Source organism: Marmota flaviventris, chromosome 9 (assembly GCF_047511675.1).
Source record: "Marmota flaviventris isolate mMarFla1 chromosome 9, mMarFla1.hap1, whole genome shotgun sequence".
Lineage (NCBI taxonomy): Eukaryota > Metazoa > Chordata > Mammalia > Rodentia > Sciuridae > Marmota > Marmota flaviventris.
Window position 1 is genome coordinate 95,122,064 of NC_092506.1, and position 27,424 is coordinate 95,149,487.

The 27,424-nt window shown below is 32.9% G+C and overlaps 1 protein-coding gene across 3 annotated transcripts in view; it reads left to right on the forward strand.

Annotated features, from left to right (window-relative positions):
• The window catches only part of Zc3h12c (zinc finger CCCH-type containing 12C), a 68,730-nt gene that overhangs the window by 17,024 nt on the left and 24,282 nt on the right, over positions 1–27,424 (forward strand). For 2 of the 3 annotated variants that reach the window (XM_071616683.1, XM_071616684.1), the window contains exon 2: positions 14,570–15,321. In XM_071616683.1, coding sequence (XP_071472784.1) covers positions 14,570–15,321 — 752 coding nt within the window. Of the gene's footprint in view, positions 1–9,013; positions 9,283–14,569; positions 15,322–27,424 lie in introns of those variants that run through there. The other variant, XM_027930489.2, reaches the window with a different exon arrangement.

A 27,424-nucleotide genomic window follows, 5' to 3' on the forward strand; every position in this document is an offset into this window, starting at 1 on the left:
GAGTTTTTAAAAATATTTTTTTTTAGTTGTAAATGGACACAATATCTTTATTTTTTTCTTTATTTCTTTATTTTTATGTGGCGCTAAAGATTGAACCCAGTGCCTCACATGTGCGAGGCAAGCACTGTGCACTGAGCCACAACCCCAGCCCTTGGGGAGTTTTTCAATCCAATATTTTCTAATAGCAATTGACCATGGGGAGGTAGAACCATAGATCAAGGGCACTACTGTAGAGGTCAGAATATTTATCAATTCATCAGTATATAACCTTGTTATATGTGTGTTTCTTGTTATATGTGTGTTGAAAGATACTATATTGATGATTCATTAACATTGAACTCATGGCCAACAGCAGTATGAATTATGCCTGAACCAAGTTACACATGTATTTTTCCATAAGGCACCTCACAGCCTTTTTGCTCTTCGGAACACTAGATAATATTTCAGCCCAGTTCATCATTTTAAATAGCCTGTTTACTAACAAGAATGGGGAAAAGAGAGCACTAGATAGACCACCCAAAAAAGAACCCTCATTTATAGTGTAAGACTTAAAATATGAAAGCATACCTTCATGTTGCTCAACCTTTGCTGGAGGTCTGTTGACCACCTCAAATTTCACAGTTGTGCTTGTGTACAGTGTGACAGCACCACAAGTATGTATTTGGGGTTGCAAGTAAATTTTAGCAAATAGGCAAATTTGCAAATACAGATCTGTGAATAATGGGGATCAACTGTATGTCATTCTCTCAATAAATGTTAGGTGCTTTGTTTCCAGAATTATGCACTAGTAAACATATACCAGACCCTGTAAGAAAAACAAATAATTTAAAGATGAATTTGCCAGTGTTCTAGGAATGGCTTCATGACAGAGTTAGATTTTTAGCTAAATATTCAATAGTAATGAGTAGCATTATTGACAGGTGAAACTGTGGAAAAAGAAACTCAAAAAAGTCATTATTCTTAAACTTGACTACATATTAGAATCAGCTGGGGAGCTTTTAAAATGCCTATGCCCAGGCTTCACCTAAACCAATAAAATTAAATATTTATAGGTGGGACCTTGGCATTAGTATATTTTAAGTTTCCCAAGATGATTCCAGCGTGCAACCAGAATTTAGAGAACCACACCACTACTTTAATTACTTGAGTTTGGCTGAAGTGTAGGGTATGTGAGGGAAGTAAACAAATCTGGAAAAAAAAAATATTTTGGCCCAAGTATTGAAATGGTGTCACTTATTTAGCACATTTTTATTTATAGTATCTACTGTGTGCCAGGCACTCTTCTTAGTGTAGAACTACATAGAAAAACAAAAGAAGTTTATAATTAAATTACATTGGTAGCTCTTCAAGATGATTCATACTTTAGATTTAACTTCTAGTATATGATGTTTTGTATTTAGAAGGAATCTTGTTCTAAATGCTCACAATTTTTAATATCTAAATTTTGACATATAAGAGAACTCTATAATGAAAAATTTTGTTGCAAGTTTTTGTGCTAATTTCATTGAGTGTTTTTTGAAACAACCATCCATTTTTTAAGCCTCTTAATGCTTTTTATTTTTCTTGTACAATAGGACACTGGTCTAAAATCAATAGTATGCAGTTATGTAGAATCAGTATTATGAGGCCACAAACATTTCATTTCCCCATCTTATAAGAATTGATATAGAGGGAACTGGTTTTTATGTTGATTCTTAGTAAGAATTATTATTTAAATCAAGCTTATAATTAATGAAGTAAATTTACTGGGTTATAGTGGTTTGAAGTTCCTTTTGGATTGTTTGCTCTGTATCATATTTTCTCCATAGTCACTTTACAAGCATTTAATATACTACTTGCACTCTCTTCTAGACCATTAATAAGAACAGACAGACCTACTAATGATATAGCCCTCTTTTAAATGTGATATAATCATTCTTTATAGCCTGTCAATTTCACTTTTTAACAGTGCTTTGGGTCTAGCTGTTTTAAAGTAGTTTGTCAAGTTCAATTATTGAACACTTAAAGAAGAGTATGTATATATGAATCTTCACATGATAGCAGTCGCCTGAAGATACGATGTTCACAAATGAATGCATACCAGGTGGAAAGTAAGGAATGTTATTGAGTGGCATAGGAAGGAGAGATGAGACTTATTCTTATGTTCTTATTGGGCTTTGATGATGATGTTGTGAACATTATCATTAGTAAAAGCAATATGATGTCATGTAACTACCATTCTATTATTTTAAAATTCAAAGAATGTCTTATGAACATTTTATTTTTTATAAAATTATGCATTTTTGTTCATCTTTTCCCCATAGTTTCAATTATACTCAATATAATTATGAGTGTTTTGTTACCATGAATGATATCATATGCTTTCTGCTTCTTTTAAAAGTATATATGTTTTTTTTTCCTCATGGATTTTCTCCATTTCACTCCTCCCATATATTACTACTTCAGAAGTCTGCATTTTGTATGCCATTTGTACTCCCTGCACTTTCTAGAATTCCTTGTTTCTTGGGCATTTACAGATATTATTAGGAATTGAAGGTCCTCTTTTTAAAAGGTTTATTTACTTAATGAATTTTTTAACCACTAAGTGGGAATATAAATATTTTCATTGGAAAAAATATTTAAATTAAATTTCATAATAATGGATTATATTGTCATTGTAAATGACTATAGAAGAGTTTCTTTATCTTTAGACCAGAGGAAAGTAACACTGCCTTTGTGGATTTATTTTATACTTATCTCTAACCCCCAAACAGAGGGTTATCTACTCTAGATGACATTCACTGAAAGGTGTTCATAAACCTTAAGAATTTTGACTTTGAGGAGCATTATCTACCTTTCTGTGACTTTTTTTTTTTCTTTTAAGTACTGGGGATTAAACCCAGGGGTGCTTAGCAACTGAGCCATATCCCACTTTTTCTTTTTTGTTTTGAGACAGAGTCTTGCTGCATTACCTAGGGCCTTGCTAAGTTGCTGAGGCTGGCTTTGAGCTTGGGATCCTCCTGTCCCAGCCTCCCAAGTCACTGGGATTACAGGTGTGCACCACTGCACATTGTCAGTTTTGTTACTAAATTTTATCTTCCTTTCTTCTTTTTTTACTTTCTTCATATTTATTATCAAAGTGGTCTAAGTTCATGTATATAGTCATTATTTAACCCCCTTTTAAGAGTTATTTATAACAAAATTTTATTGTTTATTATAGAGTTTGAGGCAGTCTTTTTCCTGCCTTAGTACTGAACCAGTAAAGAAATAAAGGATCCATAGCAGGAGACCAAAATAGCAACTGTTTTTGTCCATAGAACTGTTAGGGAATATGACCTAAGAGAACAGGATAGAGGATTTAGTAACACTGAGCCCCAGAATCAGAAATATATAATCATTTAGTCTCAGGGAATGCTAAAGAAGAAAGCAACCATGTATTGTTCTTCCCACTGGTGGCTTATCCTGAAGAGAAACATGCAGTATAAGGAGCTGAGCTTTGCTTGCACACATGTTCTTCCTAGGCTACCCATCAGATAAGTCACACTCAAGTGAGGCGGCAGAAGCTGCAGTGTTATTCTTATGGATGTTCCTGTAGTTGGGAAGTCAAATTCAAAGGAGAGTACAGGAAAAGACCTGTCCACTTTTTGAAACGCTTGAGCTTCCTTGAGTGTTGGAAGCAGCTCTAGTAGCAGCACCAGGGTTACAGGAACCCAGCCTTAATCTAAAGGCTCTTTGATAAGCCCACCTTGTCACACAGAAAATAAAAACTAGTGGAATAGCATTTTTGTTCATATGAATGCCTGCATTTATATTTGCAGGGGCTTGGTTTTTTACTGGCCATATTTTGCACTAAAGGGTCTTCCAGAGATTAGCATACTGTGATCATGGAAGAGTGAATGTTTCTGTTCTGAAAAAGCTTGTAGCCTGCACCCAAATGCTAAATTGTGCCATATAGACCATCAATGTTACAGAAATTCAAATAATTGGAGATAAATAAAAACTAGACTAACTCAAGCAGGATTTAAGGAAAAAATAAGCCATGAGCCAGGTTTAGAATGACAGATATAGCTGGGTAAGTGGGACAGTACAAGAGAAGACTTAATATTAGGGGAGAGTTTAGCATCTTTGACTTCCTTTTGCTGTTCTTTCCCCTAAGTAAAGTGAGAAGTAAAATTATAGGGCCAGAGGAGGCTCAGGTTGTGGAACCTTGAAAACAGAATAGAGAACCAGGAACTTGGGATTTGCAACTGAGTATTTGTTTAGCATAAGAGTGATGTCATTGAAAATTATTTTTTCAGAGAAATACTTTTGAGTTATTCAAATTATTCAAAAGAGAAAAATAGAGAAACAAGTAATCTAAGCCTGAGGAGGGAATGCATATCTAGTCTTAGGGATGCTGTAAGAATGAGAAATTTGAGAAGAGAAAAATAATCGGGATTTGATTAACTGGAATTGAGGATATATTAAATCGATGAAGCAGAAACATACAAAGGTGAATGAACATTCAAGAATGTGCTATTGCAACAGTGATGGGGTTCTTTAAAGAAATTCAGTCTTAGATATGATATAGATCAGTCATGAAAACTGAGGCCAAGCAGTGCCTGGTTTCTGCAAGGACATGAGCTTATTACATATTTTATTTTTATAAATGTGAAAAACTAATCAGAAACAGGGATTTCATTTTGATTAAATTTTATTGCTCTTTATTTTGTTTTTTTAATATTTTATTTCTTCACTCCTTACACATTCTTTCTTTTTAAAAGTAATTTTGATGGATTTTATGGGACCCATAATCTCCCTGTAATATGTTTAATGTTATTTAGTAGCAGATACCTGATGTTTTTGTCCACCTACCTTTTTCTCCCTCTCTGCTTTTGTTAATTTCACTCCATGAAATGAACCTCCAGTCCATCTCTATATTGTTCTAGTAAGATTGCCAGTCATGGCCCCATATATCTCTGGCCACAGTAATTGGACAAAGAAGTGAGTGTAAGACCTAAACTGTTCTGCTCAGATTCTTGTCTCAGAAATTAGAATTGTGAATGAGAACACAAGAAGGCCTACAAGTAGGTAGTGCTGAATCATCAGATGGAGGTATTCTAGAAGCTCCACAACCAAAACCTTTAGTTCTGACGTGGTCTCTGGCCTTCCTAGAACTTGAGTGTTGAGTTCTTCCTTTGATCCTATGAACTCTTCAGTATTCTTTCAATAAATTTTCCAAGCCCTGTTAAAAAAAAAAAAAAAAAAAAAAAAGCTAGTCAGTCTGGGTTTTGCTAATAAAGAAGTATTAAATTAATATTTAATTTACCTTTTTTTCCTTGCCATTTTATTTATTATTGGCATTACTTAAGTATTTTTAGGAGCAAATATAAGTTCTACTAAAATATGATTTCTGATATTTCTTTTGTTGTCTTTCTTATTATCAATTTTTAATATACTTTTTTTCTACCCAATAAGAATATTTTTCAGATTATGGGCTTGATTTAATATAAAACCATTTATATTTGATGATTTACTTTAAATATATGATTCTAGTTACAGTTGAGATCTTTATGGTTAAAGATAAAACTGTCTTTCTAGCATATATTTGAGTGGATCAAATTCAGGGCTGGATCCAAATATGGGTTAATGTTGGAACTTTCATGTCCTGCCTCTTCTCTGAAAAGTGGTGTGGTTTTGAGTGGCAGAAGGAAATTAAGAAAATATCTAATTTTATACAGAATATCCTGGAATTAGCATTTTACAGATGATGGTCCTTGACACAGCTGATCCTATGACTTTCTTTTAACTAGTGCTATGGGGTGCTATGGATATCTACAGCAATGTGTCTAATTCATAAAAGCATCATTTTGTGATTTAAAGTTAACCTTTAACAATTTTCAGATAACACTCAGAAAAGTAGTTTTATATATGAAAGATCTTATGACCCATCTAGCTGCCTAATATAATTTCTGGCTTTGAGAATTAGTGCTCAGTTGATTTTGTTCTATTCTTTTACTCTGTTATGTGTATGTGTTAGCTTTTTTTTTTTTTTTGGTTGGCTCATTCATTTTTTTTTATCTCAAAAATATTAAGTTTTTCTTTAAAACCTTTCAACCTTTGGAGGACAATTGGGAGGATTTAATGGAATAATCTTAATTCCATGGTGTTATTGTTAAGGTAAAAAGAGATTCTATGTTAAAGGGAAATGATTCCAATCTTAAGAGAGAGGTACCAGAAAGCTTGTGTCACCACTGACAAAGAGAATTGATTTCAAACAGTAGTCTCAAACTCACTTCTTAACATTCATGCCTCACAAAAAATAGAAAACCCATGTTAGAACCACACTTGGCATTGACAAATTTTAATAAACTCCTCAAACTACACTGGTTCCTTTCTTTTTCTTTCCCTGTCATAAGTGTGAGCTGTGTTTAGTCATTTATTGCAGTGACCCAAACAGAGCTCAGTACAGCTGTTTGTACTTGCCTGTCAGTGGGAAGTAGACTAGGTCCATGTGACTAAGAAAGCCCAAGGAACCCTTTTTTTCACCTACAGATGTTTTAATGTGCTTAACATTATCCAATACTAGCAACTGAGATGGTCTAAATACCACAGCAGGATCTGATTAGCTTTTTCAGATCGCTGCCTTTATTTGCTGTTTGCAAAAAAAGCTTAATCCAGTGCTATAGATCAGGCTTCCTGCTGAGCTCTTGGGTAGTTTTCTCTCATTCTTTGTGTTCACTATGGCAGGCTGAGAAGATTCTTCCTCCTCCTGAATTAAAGCTATAAAGTAGTAACTATAGTAGCAAGGAATAAAGAGAAGGAAGAAACCCCAAGGGAAAAGAGAAGACTGTCTATTTGTACTAAATAGTTTCCTTCTTATATACAAAAGAAAAAAGTTTTAATATGAGTTTATAAATGTGACCTTATTGTCTTTTCTAGTCAGTATGTAGCTACTTAGGTTTTTAGGTTTGGGTTGCAACTAATTTCCATGTAAACTATGTTTTTCATTTGTATTTTATTTAACCACATCAGTATTATGAAGAATTACAGTGGACTAGTCACAGCATTGACCTCATTCCTTTCAGGGATGACACCTTTTTTACTCATGAGATTTCAAGAAGAACTACCATCCCCATGGGGAGGAGGGAGAAATAAAATTCTTTATTTATTTCTGTGATATGCTTAACCCGAAAAGGGAAATTTGAATTCTGTGTAATTTACCTTGTAATTCACAATAAACTATAATGTTAGAGATGCTTTACCCTGATCTTTAATGGCTTATGATATGGAGCATGGACTTAAGTATTTCATTAACATTAATTTAATGCTTGGCAGAAAAAGATCAGTTCTTGCTTTAGAAATTAGTTTGACATTTGGAACCTAGTAATTATTGAGTTCAAAAATAGTTTTGCAGACTTAAAAATTTTCCAACAATTTTGGAAAGGCATTACTTCAATAAAATATTAAGCTCTTTTGCAGAAAAAATAATCTATAGGCAGGCAAATGGTGATCTACAATATCATACTTTATATTTTACTTTTCTTTCTGGAAACAATAATTTTTAAGGTTTTAGTAGGCATAAGGAATGGTTTTTTGAGATCACTGGAAAATCTTAACCATATAGAATAGATTTTCCTCCTATTTACTAAATACAGACCATGTGATTTGCATTTGAGTAAACACAAAAAGGTCAGGAACAGGAGTCCCAAACAAATATTACCTTTTCCAAGTATTCACAAGTGATCATAATTGTGAGTAACGTCTGTATTTTATGTGATAAAGTGAGATTGATGTAGATCCTCAGGATGTTTTGACTTAAGTTTTTGATGTTTAGATAAGTTCATGGGTCATTTAATGAAAAGGTCTGGACACTACGTAAATCAGCCTATATCAGAAAATTTTATGTTAAAGTCAGCTCTTTGCCTTAGCTCTTTCAGTTTGTACTAGATTAAAAAAGGAGTGTGTGTGTGTGTGTGTGTGTGTGTGTGTTCATATCGCATAAATAAGTAGTAAGGCAGCTATAGATTCTTTTTTCTTTAATAGGGAAATATCCTCATAATGCCTATGACATTTACATTTTAATAGAATTTTTCAAGCAGGCCTCAAAAGCAGGTAGCACATAGTGTTATAAGTGTTGTAATATGAAACAGATATGAATCAGAGATAACAAGCTTCCTCACCTTGGGGACATTTTTGTACACTTTAGACCCTTCAAAAATATCACAATATTTCTTTTTAGTGTTAATTTATTCTAAACTGAAATTTGAATATTACATGTTATAAATGTTATGAAATATAAATACTTTCAACAGGTATACTATGCTGTATATTAAAACAATGAAAGATTTTGCATATAAAATTATATGTCTAACTAGTATCCATGATAAAGAATTTTACAGTGTTACTTGACCTAGATAAAATGGGCCATTTCCATGATCTTAGGTTGAAGTTAAATGGATTTGTTTAAATGTATAGTATACATGACTAATTTTACACAAAGGTTTCTCTCTCTCTCTCTCTCTCCCTCCCTCCCTCCCTCTCTCTCCCTCCCCCCACTTCTCTTCCTTCTCCCTCCCCTCTCACTATTCCCGCCTCAGTTTTATTGTCTTGCAACACATTAGCAAATACTTAAAAATACAGATTTCCCACTATTGCCAGGGAAATAGGTTTACTATAACCTTCTGTCTCATTTCACCACTACCTCATTTATTAGAGAAAAGGGTTGCTACAATAGTTAATTGATCCTTTGACACACCTCATTTTCTTTATTTCTGAAATAAAAATGAAAAGCTAATAGACTAGTGTATAGCCTCAACTTTTTGGAAACATGCAACTTTTACTGCTTTAAAACACAATTGGTTTCTTTGTTTCATGCATTAAAAACAAGGAGGAAAAGCTGAAGTCTGCCCAAGCCAGGTGTTTCTTGTTGGCAGCCTGCTCCCTAATGACTCTGCTCTCATATAGCAGCTGCCTACTAGTCAGTTTTGTATGGCCTATTGTTGTCACACACCCCTCGTTAATACACATGCTGCCCCGGGCAGACCCAAGAATGACATCAACTTGCTTATCTTAGAAACCTACAAACCTGTCGCAGGGTGCTGAGGTTGTCTTGCATCTGCCTGGCCAACTAATTGTGAGCTTTCTGGCCTATGATTGGCTGTTACTCCACTCTGTAATAGGTTAAGCAAAGACATTGCCATTCCATCTGTTCAACCATTCATTGTTCTTCTTGCCTGCCTGGAAGTCTGCAGCTAAAATTGTGTTAAAGAATTACTGCTGAAGCTGCTACAGAAACCAATGTCTTTGTATTTTCCTGCTAACGTGAGTATCTGTGCTACTTAATACCTTGGAAGTTTAACTTTGCTAAAGAGATTATTAATTTGAACTTATGAAAGATAGAAAAGCACCTCAAATGAAAACCTGTAAACTATTACATAGTGCCAACATACAGAGAATTCAATTCTTTAAAATATGTCAGTGAATCCGATTTTTACATTTTCATATTATGGAATTTTGCAAATAATTATAGCTTCATGGATCTTTGCAAGGCACTAGACATGGCGTGGAATCATATGGAGCTTAAAGACAAGTTATAACAAAATCTGATATTGTGATAAACAGTGAATTTATATTTTATCTTCTTGTCAGATTCTTATGTTTCTTAAGGAGATGGTCAAACCTAAGTGCTGTAAAATGATGCTGAGATTTGGTAGATTTTTCCATTATGTTAAGTCTAGCCTAGGGAGATGGATTGACACATGAAGATGTTTCAAACAGCTGGTTTTAAATATGATTGAGCATTTCAGTCGCTTTGTCAGCACTTTCAGTATTCATGTACAGTTTTCATTTTCTACTCTCCTACCTTTTTTCCTCTTTTGCATTATTTTCAGATACTAGATTAAAGATGTCATTCCAAGAACTATTGATTTCAAGAGTTCTGTAATGGGGAATGGAGGACAAAGACTTTTCAATCTATCAGTTAGGAGAGAAAGAAAGAGTATAAAGGGTTAAAAAGAGGTTTTCATTTCTACCACATGCCCTATTGTGTGAACATATGCATAAGTCTATTGAAAGTTTTCAGAAGATGGGCAGGCCACCAGTTGCTGGTCTCCTGCAGTTCCAGTAGACATCTGTTGCCCCAGAGCATTAACCAGTCTGTTCAAAGGGACATCCTTCCTTTGTTAGCTAGGGGGATGCAGACAACAGCACTCACTCATATACAATGGTAATTAAATACACAGAGGCTACAGCAGTCGGTATTTATTACATATTCATTATTTTATTTTTATTGTTCTCATAGTATTACCATTTGGATAACAACCAGAACCTACTTTTATGGCATTGTAACTTTATATTACCGTATTATTTTATATTTAATATAAAGTAATACTTTATATTACTTGTTAAATTGATTTAACAAGTTTATGGTCTAATATCCTGATTAATATGAGACTCTTTAGAATATTAAAAAAATAATATTGTTACCTGGTTTAAGATGAAGTATTATCCAAGTTGTTGAATGACAAATTTCTGAAAATCTCTTCACTAAATGGGAGAAATACAGTATGTGTGATAAATTTCTAATAAGTAATCACCATATGTTAAACTGCATTCAGCTATTACAAAGTTTCTTTTTGGTAATTAAAACAATTTGTTATACTTCATCATCATCTACAGAATTATCATGATAATTTAGTTCTCTTTCAACAAATACTATTACTTAGGTTTTAGGTAGCCTTTAACAAGAAAATTTGAATTTCCAGAACAATATCTGGAGGGAATCCAAAGATTTAAAACTGTAGAAATCTGTTTGGGATTATTATTTTTTGCCTAATACCTTTTTGTGTTCAAGAATATAGTATGTAGAGGCCAGTTATAATAGAACCTGATATAAAGTTTAAGAGTAAGCCATGTTTCTTAGAGTTTTGTGATAATCTAGGAGTGGGGTATAAACTGGTCTATGTTATGTGTGAAAACTTTGACTATACTCCTCCATGAAATAAGGAAAATCATCCTTATGTAATATTAAATATTAATATTAATATTGGGTTTTGCATAAGTGCTGTTATAAGATAATTCTTGGTTAAATTTAAGATGACTTACATAAACTTGCATTTGAGTAAATGCAGAGCTTAAGTAGTTTAGAAATGAGGAAAGTATTTTTTACTTTACTTAACAATAATTATATTTAAATTTTACATATCCCATTTTATTAACAAATGTCTATGGAAATATTTTAAATCTTTAGCATTTAGTTTTTTTACTGAATGATTTTAAATATTGCCAAATTCTGAAATGTTCCATATTAAGAGCACCTTTTAAATCATGAATAGAAAAGCATAACTTGAAGTTTTAAAAATCAGATCTTTATCAATTGGGTCAATACAAATCAGGTTATTTTAAATAAGTGTTTTATGATGGAGAGTATATATGTGGCTTGTAGGCCTGGAAATTGAACTCATTTTCCCTTACATTTACTACTTATATTTAGTCTTTTTGCTTTATAGGAGCTAAAAATCATTTTAACTGCTTGTTTAGTACAAGATGGCATTAGATAACTTTTTCTGAGCTAACTATTGAAATCTAGATGATGAAGAGGAGGGACCTAGCATTACAGAAAACGTTCAACCAAAATATATATATTTTTAAATTATGTTATCAAACTAAATTGAATGTTAATTTTAAAGATTAGGATAGTTTACATTATTAAAAACTCTTTATTAAAATGTACAAATGACATGTATTATCACAAGTTAAAAGTACATTGAGTTTTAAGTGGTCTAAAATTTTGAAAAACAACCCCATTTTTCTCCCTATCTTTTCATTATAGCCATATAGTAGTACCATTCGTACTTTTTAAAATACTAGATTTAAGATGAAATAGTTTTAAATACTTTTAGAGTAGTTAATTTACCATTTAAAAACTTTATAGTATCTGGTTTTATTTCTTTGAAAGTCAAAAATTATGAAAATCCACTTATCCTTTAAACAAAATTTTTTATTCTAGTGTTCCTCACTGGCTGTATTTTTCATAAGATACTCCTTTTGTTTGTTATCCCCCCCCAAAAAAAAAAAATTAAAAATCAACAATACTGTTGCTCAATAAAATAATATTTCCTACTTCAATTCAGGGGTTTGGTCAGCAAGTCATTATCTTGAAGAATTATCTCACAACAGCACTTATGCAAAACCCAAACTTTTCAGGAGAGATCAAAAATGTTGCCCATTAAATGCACTTCCTGCAGTCAGAGCAGATTGTGGGGTTTACAGAACAATGATGTCGGAGCTTCCAGATTGGTTTGGCAGCTGCATTGTTCTCAGAGGGTAAACCAGACGCACTTAAGTCCCAGTCTCTTTTATAGGCTTTTGTTCATACCAAATTATTCTTTCACTGTGCTAGCATTCATGATGGCATGTTAAAGGAGTGCAGCTTAGCAACCAGCTTCTGGTTGCCAGGCAGCCCAGCTTCCAATAGGTTTTCCTTGTTTAAGATACTTTTGGTGGGAGCTCTACTAAGGCCACAGTGTAGATTTTTCTTTTAACTGTATCCCTTTATTAGGATGCTGTTGTGATTTGTTACTTACATTATAGTGTTAGTATATTACAGTAGTTAATAAATCACAGGGTGTAAAGATTTGCTTTCAAACTCTCTTCCTTAATTCTAAATAATAATATGGATATGCATATCCATATTAACAGAAGAAATTGAAATGAATACAGCTCACAATGGAACAAATGTATACAGAGCTCTTTTAAGGAATATCCTTTTACCAGTTGAGCAATCAGGACTAGGAAAGTTTGGAGTTGCTTTAAAATTAATGAATGTTCTATTAGTAGAACAGTGATATTAAAGTTATCTGTCTTCTCAGAATAAACTCTGAAGAAACTTTTGTAGAAGTGTGTAGGAGTTCTACACTGCGGGAATTTTAAGTGGATTGTAAAGATTCCATGTTCTCATCTATAGTGTTTACCAAAGCTAATAAAATTTTCACTTTGTTGAAATACTTGACTCATGAAGTTTATTAGATATGTTTTCAAATTTGTGACTTGTCAGAAAATTACTCTGCATTTTCTTTTAACATTTATATAATAGCTCTTTTCTTCTATGTATGTTATGTTGAAGAGCCTTAGAATAAATGTTTTCCCAGTTTTATTAGGTTATTTAAATAGGTGTTTAATGACAGTCTCAAATTCAGCTACCACTGGTTTACTAATGTTGCACTTGGGTAGAACACTAGAATTACTTTAATCAATAAACCACTTATGTTGACATAGTTCATACAGTGAAGCACTAGAGAAAATAACTTTATATTTCTAACTCATCCCTAATAGAGAAATGGAAATTATCTCCAATAGACTTTAAGGAAAAATTGTATAATAGCAAAACATTTTAATCATTAAAAATATTCCCACAGGGAAAAAATTTAGAGGTGATTTTTTTAATGAAATGCAAGTTAACTGTTAATCTGATGCAATACAGAAATATTTTCTGCCATAAAATTCAGGAAATTGAGATAAGATTATTTATTTGGTGTGCTTAATTATTTGTGACTAACTTTATGTGAAGTATTTAATTTCTATTCTTTCCATAAGTGCACATAGGCTAAAAGAACTCTTTCTTTTTTCTGGAATGAAACAGAATGTAATACCACTGCCACTTAATAAGAATAGCATAATGTGAAAAATTATATTTTGTTACCATGTTCAATATTCACAAAATCATGATTATTAAGGCAAAACTATATTCACCTCCAAGTAGAACATAATTAACTTTGAAATTATTTAATTCCTTATTGGTCATTTTATAAAATGTGAATATTTTTCAATATACAAATTATTTTGAAAATGTCTTTAATTTACATTAGTAAGCTTCATCCAGGTTAATGATAAGTTTTCAAGTATGATGAACTAATGTTCTCCTTTCTTCCTATATCGCTTTTTTTTTTTTTTAATTTTGATTTTTTTTTTAAGAGAGAGTGAGAGAGAGAGAGGGAGAGAGAGAGAATTTTTTTTTTTTTTTTTTTTTTTAACATTTATTCTTTAGTTTTCGGCAGACACGACATCTTTGTATGTGGTGCTGAGGATCGAACCCCGGGCCGCACGCATGCCAGGCGAGCGCGCTACCACTTGAGCCACATCCCCAGCCCCCTATATCGCTTTTTTAAAAAATGATTTTTACAGACTTTTAGGAATTAGGGTTAGGAAAAATGTACTCAACCTGTCATAATATTTTGAAAATATGCTTTTTGATAGTATTCTGTAGGTCATTCTAGAAATATAAACGGGAAAATTTCTGCCATTACGGTTGAGAAGCATTCTGGTATAGTGGGAAAAAGATGGGTTTAAGAGTTAGGAAAAAACTGAATAAAATATCCAGTTACATTACTAATTGTTGCCTTGGAGGAAATTACATGGCCTTTCTAATTCATAACCTCTTCATTTGAAAAATGGGGCATGAGAGGTCTTGGCAAGCATGTTATGAGTGATGAGAGGATATAAACAGAATACAAACTAGATGTTCTATAGTTTGACAGTTCACTAACTTCTCCAGTAAGACTTAAATCAAACAATAAGTATGAAATTCTGAATATTTTACATTTTTCTATAGGAATACGGTGTACTTTGCATTCAGGAATACAGAAAAAACAGCAAAGTGGAGTCAAGTACACGTAACAGCTTCATGGGCTTGAAGGATCACCTGGGGCATGACCTCGGCCACCTGTATGTGGAGAACACTGACCCACAGTTAAGTGCAGCTGTACCTTGGCCAATGATAGAAAAATCAACAATGGATACAGTTAATGCCGGGAAGGAGGAAAAAGAGATATCTGAAGAGAATGTGAGCTCTGGTGACTCTGAAGAAAGCACAAATTCTGATCATGAGTCAGAACAATTGAATAGCATTTCAGTAGAGCCATGCTTGTTAACCAAGACTCACAGACAATTATGTAGGTCTCCCTGCTTAGAGCCTCACCTACTCAAACACAATGAAATTTTGCAAGACTTTAAACCTGAAGAGTCCCAGACTCCGTCCAAGGAAGTGAAGAAACCCCCTGATGTGGTGCGAGAATACCAAACAAAACTGGAGTTTGCACTTAAGTTGGGTTATTCTGAAGAACAGGTTCAGCTTGTATTAAACAAACTTGGTACTGATGCTTTAATCAATGATATTTTGGGAGAACTTGTCAAACTGGGAAATAAAAGTGAGGCTGATCAAACAGTTAGTACAATTAACACTATAATGCGGGAAACTTCTTCCCTGGAATCTCAGAGGTCTGAATCGCCAATGCAAGAGATTGTAACAGATGATGGTGAAAATCTAAGACCAGTTGTTATTGATGGCAGCAATGTGGCAATGAGGTAAGTAAGAAAAATTGTACTGAAAATTATTAGTAAAAAATCTTTAAAAGTTTGTTCTACTTTGCTGTTTCCCTTCTCAGGCTCATCAAAGTCAATAATCATCTGCATTCCAACATTACCTTTAGAAAATATTAGTTTAATGTTAATTAATCCTTCTTCAGCCATCTTCTTTTCACTCATCCCTGAATAAAGACCCTCTTTTCTTATATATGTCTTTTTCTTTATCTGACTAAATTACTATGGCATAAGAAATATTGTACATTACTGGTTTAGTGTTATCACTAGTTTTAAATGAAGAACTTAAGTATGATGACATTAAACAGTTTGGGAATTTCCTGTACATGAAGTTAAATGACTGTAAGGAGAATCCCTAATTCTTCTAGAGAGTAGTATTGATTTGGGAACAAATTTTTTGTTCAATTAAGAAATGTAATTCAGAAATAGTTCTCTAGGAATCATAAGGAAATGAAAAGTGAAATTTCTAATGAAGTATTCTAAATGAATTTAAAGGCCTTTTTTTGGTTTGTTTTTTAAGGCAGAGTCTTACTAAGTTGCCCAGGTTGCCCTCAAAATTACAATCCTCCCACCTTAGCCTCCCATGTACTAGAATTATAAGCAATAGCTACCACATCAAAATTTAAAGTATATCCAGATTCAATCAATATATAATCAATTGCCACAATGTTCAGTACTCTAGAGAATAAAAAGACATATAAAGGCATCAGAATAGAGAACTTGTCAAACTTGTGGGGAGTAATGACCCACAGTTAAGTGCATCTGTACCATGGCCAGTGGTAGAAAAACCAACAATGGGTTCAGTTAATGCCAGGAAGGTAGAAAAAGAGGCATTTCAAGAGAATGTGAGCTCTGGAGACTCTGAAGAAAGCACAAATTCTGAACAATTGAGTAGCATTTCAACTTATAATTTCATACATGGTTTCTCAGAAGGAGAGCCTAGAATATTAACCAGGAGAACTTAAAAGCGCTGTTCACTGGAAATAAAATGTGTCATTTTAAATTTCCTAATACCTCATTAAAAAATAAAATGAAACAGGTTAAATGATTTGAAAAATATATTTTTATTTAGTCTAACATAGCTAAATATCATTCCAACATATAGTCAATTTAAAGTTATTACTGAGACATAGCATAAATTTTTTATATTGTCTTTGAAATCTGGTGTATATAGTGCATTTCAATTTGGAATAGGCACATTTTTAAGTGTTCAGTAGCCACATGTAGCTGTTGACTATTGTAATGGACATTGTAGCTCTGAACTTTGAGAATTACTACAGTTCTTCCACATAAACTATAAGGAAAACAGATATGTTGTCCTCCAGACAATCTTAAGAAGGAGACAGAATTATCTTTTTTTCATTTATAAACAAATTAGATTTATAGGATTTAAACTATTTGCCAAGGCTAAACATTATTCAAACCCAAATATGTCTGACTTCAAAGTCTACACTCTTTGTCCTATAATAAAAGAGGAAAGACTGAATTGCACAGTTTCTAGCCAGATCTTACAAGTCTTTAATGCAAAACTTTACAATCCAAGGGTAATTGAGGGTTTTTGTGTAGAGGAGTGTCCTGTATTGATTAGTGCCTTATACCCATAATCTGGCGGTGCTGAATAGAAGGTTGGAGATCAATTAGAATCTAAGCAACCCTTCCAATGGAGAGATTAACAAATGTCTTAGAGGTACGAATTATACATATGGCTTTGAAAAGTCTTTCAGTAAGGTATTAAAGGTAATATGTCTACAGAATGGCTTTTTCTTTCTTGTAATAATCAAAAACTACTAAATGATTACTTAAAAAAATATGGAAGTCCAAAAACCATGAAATTGCCAAAGCAGAGAATATTGAAGGAAGGATGTAGATCTTTGAGAAACACCTACAACCATAGATATATACCAGAATTACAAGATCAGTTGTTTAAAAACATACTTAAAAGAGTATCATTCAGTTGAGTGATGGTAGGGCCAAAATAACTATATATTTTGAGGTGCCACAATTATTCTGTATAGCTTATTCTGAGAACCATTAAACGTCAGAAGTATTCATACATATATACATACATATATACATATATACACACACACATAAATACACATATGTACACACATATATACACATATACATACACACACACATAAATACATATAGGTCAGGACACAGAAGAAAGTGATGATTCAGGGAAACAATAGAGTTACAAAAAATCCTAGTGCTAGAAAAAAATCATAGTGCTACAGTAAACCAACAGACATTTAAAATGTCATTAAACTGAAAGAGGAAGGAAGCTTTAAGGAGAGAATATCCTGAGTAGTGAAAAAAGATCAGAGGACATGACAGCCAGGAAGTCATCGTCTTCAAAAATGCATATGGTATTAAAGATAGAAGCCCAGTAGCTGAATGTCAAGAAATGACATTAGATCTAGACTGTTATTCTAAAAGGTTGACAGAGGAAGAGAAAGACAAGGAAAAAGAAGTGTTAGGAAAGAATTTTGTATGGTTTTGTTTTTAAGAATGAAACTAGCTGAGCATGGTGGTGCAAGCCTGTGATCCCAGCAGTTCAGGAAGCTGAAGCAAGAGGATTTTGAGTTCAAAGCCAGCCTCAGCAACTTAAGGAGACCCTGTCTCCAATTAAAAAATAAAAAAGGGCTGGGAGTGTGGCTCAGTGTTTCAGTTTCCTTAGGTTCAATACCTGGTACCAAAAAGAAAAAAAAAAATAGAGAATGAAGCTATATAAACAGGAGAAAGGGAAGGAGTATAAGAGAGCAATACTGTGAGAGAGGAGTTTAACCCATTTTGCCCCATTGTCCCAGAAGTGAAACACCTATAAAAACCTATTTATAGTATGTAATGTTTAATTATGTAGTAGGTAGTATAATTATAATAATATAATTATAATAGTAATATAACAATGCATATGGTATTAAAGATAGAAGCCCAGTAGCTGAATGTTATATTACTATTATAATTATACAAGCTCTAGATTAGTGTTTTCAACCTATTTGAGTGCAACTTATGCCAATTTCACTCACAGAATTGAAAATTTGGGACTTAATGGGTCAATTTTTAAAGTGAAATTATGAAGGAGGAAACCAAAAAAAAAAGCACAAATGCAGAATTTGGCATTGAAGGGAGTAAACTTTTGGATGCACAAAAACAAACCTTTTGAGGGGAAAAACAGTATAAGACTTACAAAAACCAAATTTTTAAGATGAATGTCATTTAGGTAAATGATGTCATATTGGGCCAGCCTCATGAACTCACCTAATCAAAACCTAGTTCCAAGTTGAAATATTTGATACTGAGAATTGATATAAAGCTCTAAACTATGCTTATCCAACAGAATGTCTTCAGAAAAACTTCAGCCCAAAAGTAGATGGCATATGTTGATTGGGTTGTTTGTTCTCTTATTGTCTAATTTTTTGAGTTCTTTGTATACTCTGGATATTAGGGCTCTATCTGAAGTGTGAGGAGTAAAGATTTGTTCCCAGGATGTAGGCTTCTATTTACCTCTCTTATTGTTTCTTTTGCTAAGAAAAAACTTTTTAGTTTGAGTAAGTCCCATTTGTTGATTCTAGTTATTAACTTTTGTGCTATGGGTGTCCTATTGAGGAATTTGGAGCCCGACCCCACAGTATGTAGATCGTAGCCAACTTTTTCTTCTATCAGACGGCGTGTCTCTGACTTGATATCAAGCTCCTTGATCCATTTTGAATTAACTTTTGTGCATGGCGAGAGAAAGGGATTCAGTTTCATTTTGTTGCATATGGATTTCCAGTTTTCCCAGCACCATTTGTTGAAGATGCTATCCTTCCTCCATTGCATGCTTTTAGCCCCTTTATCAAATATAAGATAGTTGTAGTTTTGTGGATTGGTTTCTGTGTCCTCTATTCTGTACCATTGGTCCACCCGCCTGTTTTGGTACCAGTACCATGCTGTTTTTGTTACTATTGCTCTGTAGTATAGTTTGAAGTCTGGTATCGCTATACCGCCTGATTCACACTTCCTGCTTAGCATTGTTTTTGCTATACTGGGTCGTTTATTTTTCCATATGAATTTCATGATTGCTTTCTCTATTTCTACAAGAAATGCCGTTGGGATTTTGATTGGCATTGCATTAAACCTATAGAGAACTTTTGGTAATATCGCCATTTTGATGATGTTAGTTCTGCCTATCCATGAGCAGGGTATATTTTTCCATCTTCTAAGATCTTCTTCTATTTCTCTCTTTAGGGTTCTGTAGTTTTCATTGTATAAGTCTTTCACCTCTTTTGTTAGGTTGATTCCCAAGTATTTTATTTTATACAGACACTTCTCAGAGGAGGACATACAATCAATCAACAAGTACATGAAAAAATGCTCACCATCTCTAGCAGTCAGAGAAATGCAAATCAAAACCACCCTAAGATACCATCTCACTCCAGTTAGATTGGCAGCCATTATGAAGTCAAACAACAACAAGTGCTGGACAGGATGTGGGGAAAAGGGTACACTTGTACATTGCTGGTGGGACTGCAAATTGGTGCAGCCAATTTGGAAAGCAGTATGGAGATTTCTTGGAAAGCTGGGAATGGAGCCACCATTTGACCCAGCTATTCCCCTTCTCGGTCTATTCCCTAAAGACCTAAAAAGAGCATGCTACAGGGACACTGCTACATCGATGTTCATAGCAGCACAATTCACAATAGCAAGACTGTGGAACCAACCTAGATGCCCTTCAATAGATGAATGGATAAAAAAAAATGTGGCATTTATACACAATGGAGTATTACTCTGCATTAAAAAATGACAAAATCATAGAATTTGCAGGGAAATGGATGGCATTAGAGCAGATTATGCTAAGTGAAGCTAGCCAATCCCTAAAAAACAAATGCCAAATGTCTTCTTTGATATAAGGAGAGTAACTAAGAACAGAGTAGGGTCGAAGAGCATGAGAAGAAGATTAACATTAAACAGGGATGAGAGGTGGGAGGGAAAGGGAGAGAGAAGGGAAATTGCATGGAAATGGAAGGAGACCCTCAGAGTTATACAAAAGTACATACAAGAGGAAGTGAGGGGAAAGGGAAAAATAATACAAGGGGGACAAATGAATGTCAGTAGAGGGGGCAGAGAGAGAAGAGGGGAGGGGAGGGGAGGGGAGGGGAGGGGGGATAGTAGAGGATAGGAAAGGCAGCAGAACACAACAGACACTAGTATGGCAATATGTAAATCAATGGATATGTAACTGATGTGATTCTGCAATCTGTATATGGGGTAAAAATGGGAGCTCATAACCCACTTGAATCAAAGTGTGAAATATGATATATCAAGAACTATGTAATGTTTTGAACAGCCAACAATAAAAAATTAAAAAAATAAAATAAAACATTATGTACATTTGAAGAGAGAATATACTCAGAAAAATCTCAGTGATAATATTCAGCTATAATAAATTAGTCTACAATCTTTCATCTACTAAAAAAAAAAAAAGTAGATGGCATAATTAAAACATTTCAAACAACCTTTCTTATGTAATTATGAAAACAACCTCTACTCCCCTGTTATTTTGGCTTCATTCTGTGTCCTTTGTTATACAGATAGGACTATGCAGATTCATTTCTTCTTTACATAGTATATTTTAATCTGACACTTAAACTGGAGAGCCTTAGGCATCTCATGAGAGAAGTAGTTGACAGGAAAGTTTTATTATAGCAGCATTATAGTGTCAAGTCACAATAAAATGTTGCACCATGTCCATAATTTTGAAAGTGCTAGAACTCATGAAAATGTATAGTGAACTTTTTACATTATGCCATTTATAAGGTAACAAAGTCATTTATATATACTTCAGTTCCCAAATCTTAATGTAACAAAAATACAGAATTTCATCCATTTCATGTTGCATAAATATAATATACTTTTGAAATTAATTTTCTATTTATGATAAGCTTAGCAAACCTATATTTTAAATATATAATAAATTTATACATACAAAAATAGATTACACATACAATAGATTATATATGATAAGTAAATCTGGAGTAAGTTTAGAACAAAGTACTATTTTCTTTTCTGTCTCCCAAACAGATATATGATAGATTTTATTTTCATTTAAATGCTAACCATAAAATTGATATGCATGAGTATTAAGATATAAATTAAAAGTTGGAAGGCAGCAACATTTTATTACAATTACAAAATAGTATTTTTAAAATACATTTAATTCTCTGCATATTATCTTGTGTTTCTCAGATTGTTTAAACTCTCCAGCCTATGTTTTCAAAGGTATAAAAAGGGATATCCTTGTTTTGCAACTTTATTAGGATTACAGATGATTAATACCAAATGCTTGGCATGTAATAGGCACTCAATAAAATATACTTATTATTACATTAAATAAGTATACTTATTTTTATTAATAAGTATACTTATTATTACATTATATATATACTTAATAAGTATACTTAATATTATATACTTAATAAGTATACTTATTATTACATTACATTAAATTTCCAAATGCAGAATATAGTAACAAATATAACAAAAATTTAGTTAAATGTTAATCAACATTTAACAAGCTTAGTGAGTTAATAGTCCATCTCATTCTTATGAACTATAAGTGGTATATTTCAATTTTTACTTAAGGTTTGTATCACCATTGTTTTCAATGATGATTTCTGCAGTGTTATAAAAGAGACTCGGGCTCTTAAAGCTAGGTGGACTCCAGAATTATCCCCAGAATACATAAACAGCATAGGTCCCAAAATTGCAGGGATCTTACGTTGCCTTAGGGAACATGCTTCTCATCAGTATCATATATTAATGTCATTTATTGGTTGGTTGATTGGTAACAAGGATTGAACCCAGGGGCACTTAAGCACCGAGCCACAACCCCAGCTCTTTTTCTCTTTTGTTTAGAAGCAGAGTCTCACTAAGTTGCTTAGGGCCTGGCTAAATTGCTGAGGATGGCTTTGAACTCTGCAATTCTCCTACCTTAGCCTTCTGGACCACAGTGCTGGGATTACAGGCATGCGCCACCATGCTGGGCTCTATTAGCATCTTTTTAAAAATGTGTCACACTGGTAAACTGATAGTTTTTTGAATAAGCAATTCACCAAAAATTGACAATACCTGCAATTTGGTCTAGCATATTTGTGATAGCCAATTCACTGCTAGATATAGAATCAGCAAGGACATAATTGTGCAAAACTAGAAAAGAGAGGAAACTATTTAGATAAAGCCCTGAACTTACATATAAAATGTTGGGAATTCAAGAAGTGCTTGGGTTTCTCAAATATGGAGCAGAATAGAATTTGTATTTAGTGGAGGTAGACTAACAAATTCTGACAAAAGGCAGCAGCTAATTTGAATGCCTAAGAGAAAAAACATTTCATTAATTTGGCAGATAGGCTATCTTCCTTAAACAAGTTTCTTTCCTTAATAGAGCAGAATCTTCATACTATAGATATGCCAAGAACTTTGTACTTCTGATATAAAGATGCAGAAGCAAAACATGCTTAATAGTTATCATATTGCCAAAATTAAATTCTTCATGATATTGTGATTATTTCCTCCAGGTAGCTTCACTGCTCTTCAAAATCTGTGATTCCATTAAACTTGGGATAGCCCAGCAGTGGAATATAGAATTAGTTTCTACCCACATGTACTCATTAGTTTAAATTTCATATATTTTCTTTCAAAAAATCAAGTGCTTTTAAAATTTCCCTTTGGTTTTAGGTTTGACTTGTCTTGTCATTAAGAAAGTACCATCTTGTGAGCCATTAGGGGTAGGAATATAAATTGATGTTGTAGCCCTTTAATCCTAAAAGTGTTTGATTTCTTCAATATGCTTCCATGACCTAGTCATATAATTGCATTAAAATTAACTAGATCTCCATATTCTCCTTCAACTTCTTCCAAATTTTATGTAAAATAAGAATGGGGATAAAAAAAAAAAAAAAAAAGCCTCATCACTGCCTACACATTTGTGGTGGAAGTACAGATTATGTAGTTGAATGTAGTGTGGGGAAGTGAACCCAGGGCCTTATGCATGCAAGGCAAACACTCTACCAACTGAGCTATATCCCTAGCCCTTCTTCTACTCTTGATTTGAGGAAACAACTATCCCACACCCTATCATTGCAAGGTTTCTATCTTGGTCTTTGAACCTTGGCTTCTGGGGTTAGATTAAGTCTCCTGACTATTGGTAGGCCTTCTGGGTGCATGTTTGTGCAGAATATTAGGATAAATATTTTGTTTGCTAATAATTCATGTGACTATTTTTTGCCAATAGGATCTATCTTATATTATCTCTCTAAGTGATAGAGAATCACCAGAAGAATTTAATCAGAGTGGCATAGAAAAATTTGCTTTTAGGAAAGATCGTTTTTAGAGAAATTTAGAGCATGGATTTGATCAGTTAGACTGGAGACAAGAAGACCTAGTTGAAATATATATACAAAGGTTAAAAACTGTAGACAACTCCTGAGAAAAGATGCACTGAAAGTATGATTACTTTTATATGCCAGTGAAATGGCATAGAACAGAGAAATAAACTGGCCATTTGCCTGAAAGTTTATACTCAGCCCCCCAAAAAGACTCATGTTGGAGCTGGTGTTAATATAAAGCTACACATCCGCTGGGATGTAGAAAAGCACTTCAGGTGAATCATTAAAGTAATTTTCTTAAGGTTTGAACACAAATCAGATGAAAGTTTTTAAAGTTAGAATATGAAAGACAATATGCAGAAGTTATAATAACTTTCCTTCATATCAAAAATAGTGATCTAAGTAAGCCCACATATTTATAAAATATAGAATTTAGGAATCTGTATAATCAGGATTTAAGCTTCTGATTCATCTTTTAAAAAGCACAAAGCCTTTCATATACCTAATCTGTTTTGTGAAGGTACATGAACTTGAGAACTCTTAAATTTAAATATCAGTATTTAAGGCCATCTTGCCTAGTTTCTAAAGTTTATCTTTATTTCTTTGGTTTACTCAGTGTAGCACTGACTTCTAGTGAATAAAATCATCCTGCACACCTAGTCCAAGTATTTGGTGTAAATTACAGGAGAAACTAAAAATTGCTAGATTTCATTCAAACTTGTTTTTGGCTTCCTGAACAAAACTATATTAAGTGCAGTATATACCTGCATGACCCAGTATAGTAACCACTAGCTATAAGTGATTATTGAATTCTTGATGAAATTTGTCAAGTCCAAATATGTAGTAAATGTAAAACACATGCCAGATTTTAAGGATTTAGTACAAAAACAAACAATTTCAATAACTTTTATGTTGATTACATGTTAAAATAATTTGATGTTAAGTGAAATATATACTAAAAGTAATTTCAACTGGCTTTTATTTTTTAGTAATGTGCTATGCTAAGTAACTTAAAATTACATATATATATGGTTCAAATTATGTATATCTTTCATTGTAATGATTTTTGAGCCCCAATTTACTACAAGTAGCATTAAAGGACAGTTTATTTCCCTATACGTGGCTATCACAGATATTACTTACAGGTTAGTTAGCATTGCCCCATTTCTCTTACTGGTTTAAAGAAAATATTTAGAGGCTATGAATAGAACCAAAACTAAGTTTTATATTTATTTATTTATCTATTCATTTATATTTAGTTGTAGTTGGACACAATACCTTTATTTTATTTATTTATGTGGTGCTGAGGATCAAACCCAGTGCCTCACACATGCTAGGCGAGCGCTCTACCACTGAGCCACAGCCCAGCCCCAAAACAAGTTTTTCTTTTTGTTACTTAATTATTTCAGTGTAGAGTCTGACAAACGCAATATTAGTTACATTTCATTATACCCCTTTATAACTTGTTTAAGTACATAATTCTGATTATCATCAGTATCACATATTTTATTAGACCAGTGGGCAATCAACTTTCCAAAATGTGCTTATTTAAATTTTAATCAAGGAAATCATTACCTTAGTAATCCTATTGCATGTGAATAATGTTGATCACAGACCTTCACCTGAGTAGTGTTACCAATAATAAGAAATGGGAAAACATAATCAGAGTCCATGTTTTCTACTTTTGATAATAGGATATTTTTATTAACAATAAAAATACTCAGATATGTTTTCCTTGTCAACATCAAGCCAGTGACCTACTTGGATCTGGGTGAAGAAAAATCTGTGCCATACCATGAAATTTCTGTTTGGAACACGACTTGATAAAATTGATTTAAATTATCTGTAATGACATGAATTTATTGTTCTGATGGTCTGTTTAGTATTTAGCTTTCTGAGAACTAGATTTAACTTCACAGTGATCTTGGAATATTGGATAAGATGTCAGAGACAATGAAGTTGAGTAGCTGTAAGAGCAACAAAATAGGCATGCCTAAATAAATAAATGAATGACTATGAGCCTTCAATTCCAGAGAAAATACTCTAGATGCCCATGAGTCAGCAACATGGAAATAAGTATAGGTTCTCAAATACAGTATGAATTCCAATGACAGAAAATAAAATGTTATCATATTTCCTTATTTCCATGTTGAAGGTGGTAGCCAGCTTTCTGTACCCTTTCTCTCTGCTTAAGGCACACAGGATATGTGTAAGAGAATTTCTTTTTCAAAATTATTAACATTGAAAAATGCATTTGTGAGATCTTAAAACCACTTTTTATACACAAAATGCTTTCTTTATTATCAGACCTAAAAACTGAAGAAAAATAATAATTCAACGAATATTTGAAGAGCACCTGTGCTTTACTGTCATTAAATACTTTTTAATATTATATTACTATCATTTTATCAATAGCATTCAGTGTACCTTTTCCCTGTTTTATTTTTTTATTTATTTTTGAGATGGGGTCTTGCTAAGTTACTGAGGCTGGCCTCAAACTTTTGACCCTCCTGCCTCAGCCTCCCTAGTTGCTTGAGATTACAGGCATGCACCACTATGCATCACTGTTTCCAGCTGCTGTGACTTTCCTTAATTGTTTATATCTGAACTTGATTAAACTGACACTTTTTACTTTATGTTTCATTCTAGGCACTTTACTGACAAACTCTGCTACTTGTGTCATCATGATAGGTGGCTTAATATAATGACTTATTAAATCTTTGAAGTTTTATAGTTATATTTCATTCTCCTGTGGACAGTATCATATAGAGAGGTACATTTTAGAATATATCAAACTTATAGGTCAGATTTTTATTTAAATAGATGAAATAAACAGAGGTTTATTAAAAAGAACTTTGTTTTCTTTTTAAGCCTACAAACTACCATAATCTTTAGGTGGTTTCTTTTGAAAACTAAAACTGTTTAACGATCTCCACACATCAACCATATTGCCCTACAAGATAGTTTACTTTCTGGTGAAAGTAAAGCTATTAAACAGAGATTTATTTTATTGGTTTCATTTTTATTCCAAACCAAGCATTTTACTATTTTCTAAACATTAAGAAATAATGTTTTTTTTCTTTTAAATAAAATATTGTTTTCTGGCACAGATGTCAGAATAATGTACAAAAGAGATGCCCAGCAAATAATTTGAGGATAAAGAAATGAGGAGGAAAAAATAAAATAAATAAATAAAAATAAATGAGCAGGAATTTTAATATAAGAATAAAAGATAATGCGATTTATTACACTATTCACTATAAAAATACTAAAAATTCACATGAAAAATCACTGGTATTATAAGAACAAGCTGTTGATGTTTTTTATTTATTTATTTGGGTACTGGGGGCCACCATGCCCAGATGTTAATATATTTTTATTTATTTATTTTTGTTTTCTTATTTATATGACAGCAGAATGCATTACAATTCATATTACACATAAAGAGCACATTTTTTCATATCTCTGGTTGTATATAATAATGTTTCTTAATGTTGGATACTTTGCTAGGTTTTTTTGTATATTACTTTGTTCAGTTCTTACAATCATATAAGGCAGATAGGATTATCCTCATTTTGAATATGAGGAATAGAGATTTGGGTAAGAAATTGCCTAAAGTCACAGAAATGTGGTAAAGAAAAGACTTAAGAGATTACATAATGTCTAATTCTAGAGGGTATGTTATTTTCACTGTCAGTCTACTATTGAAAAGCCATCTC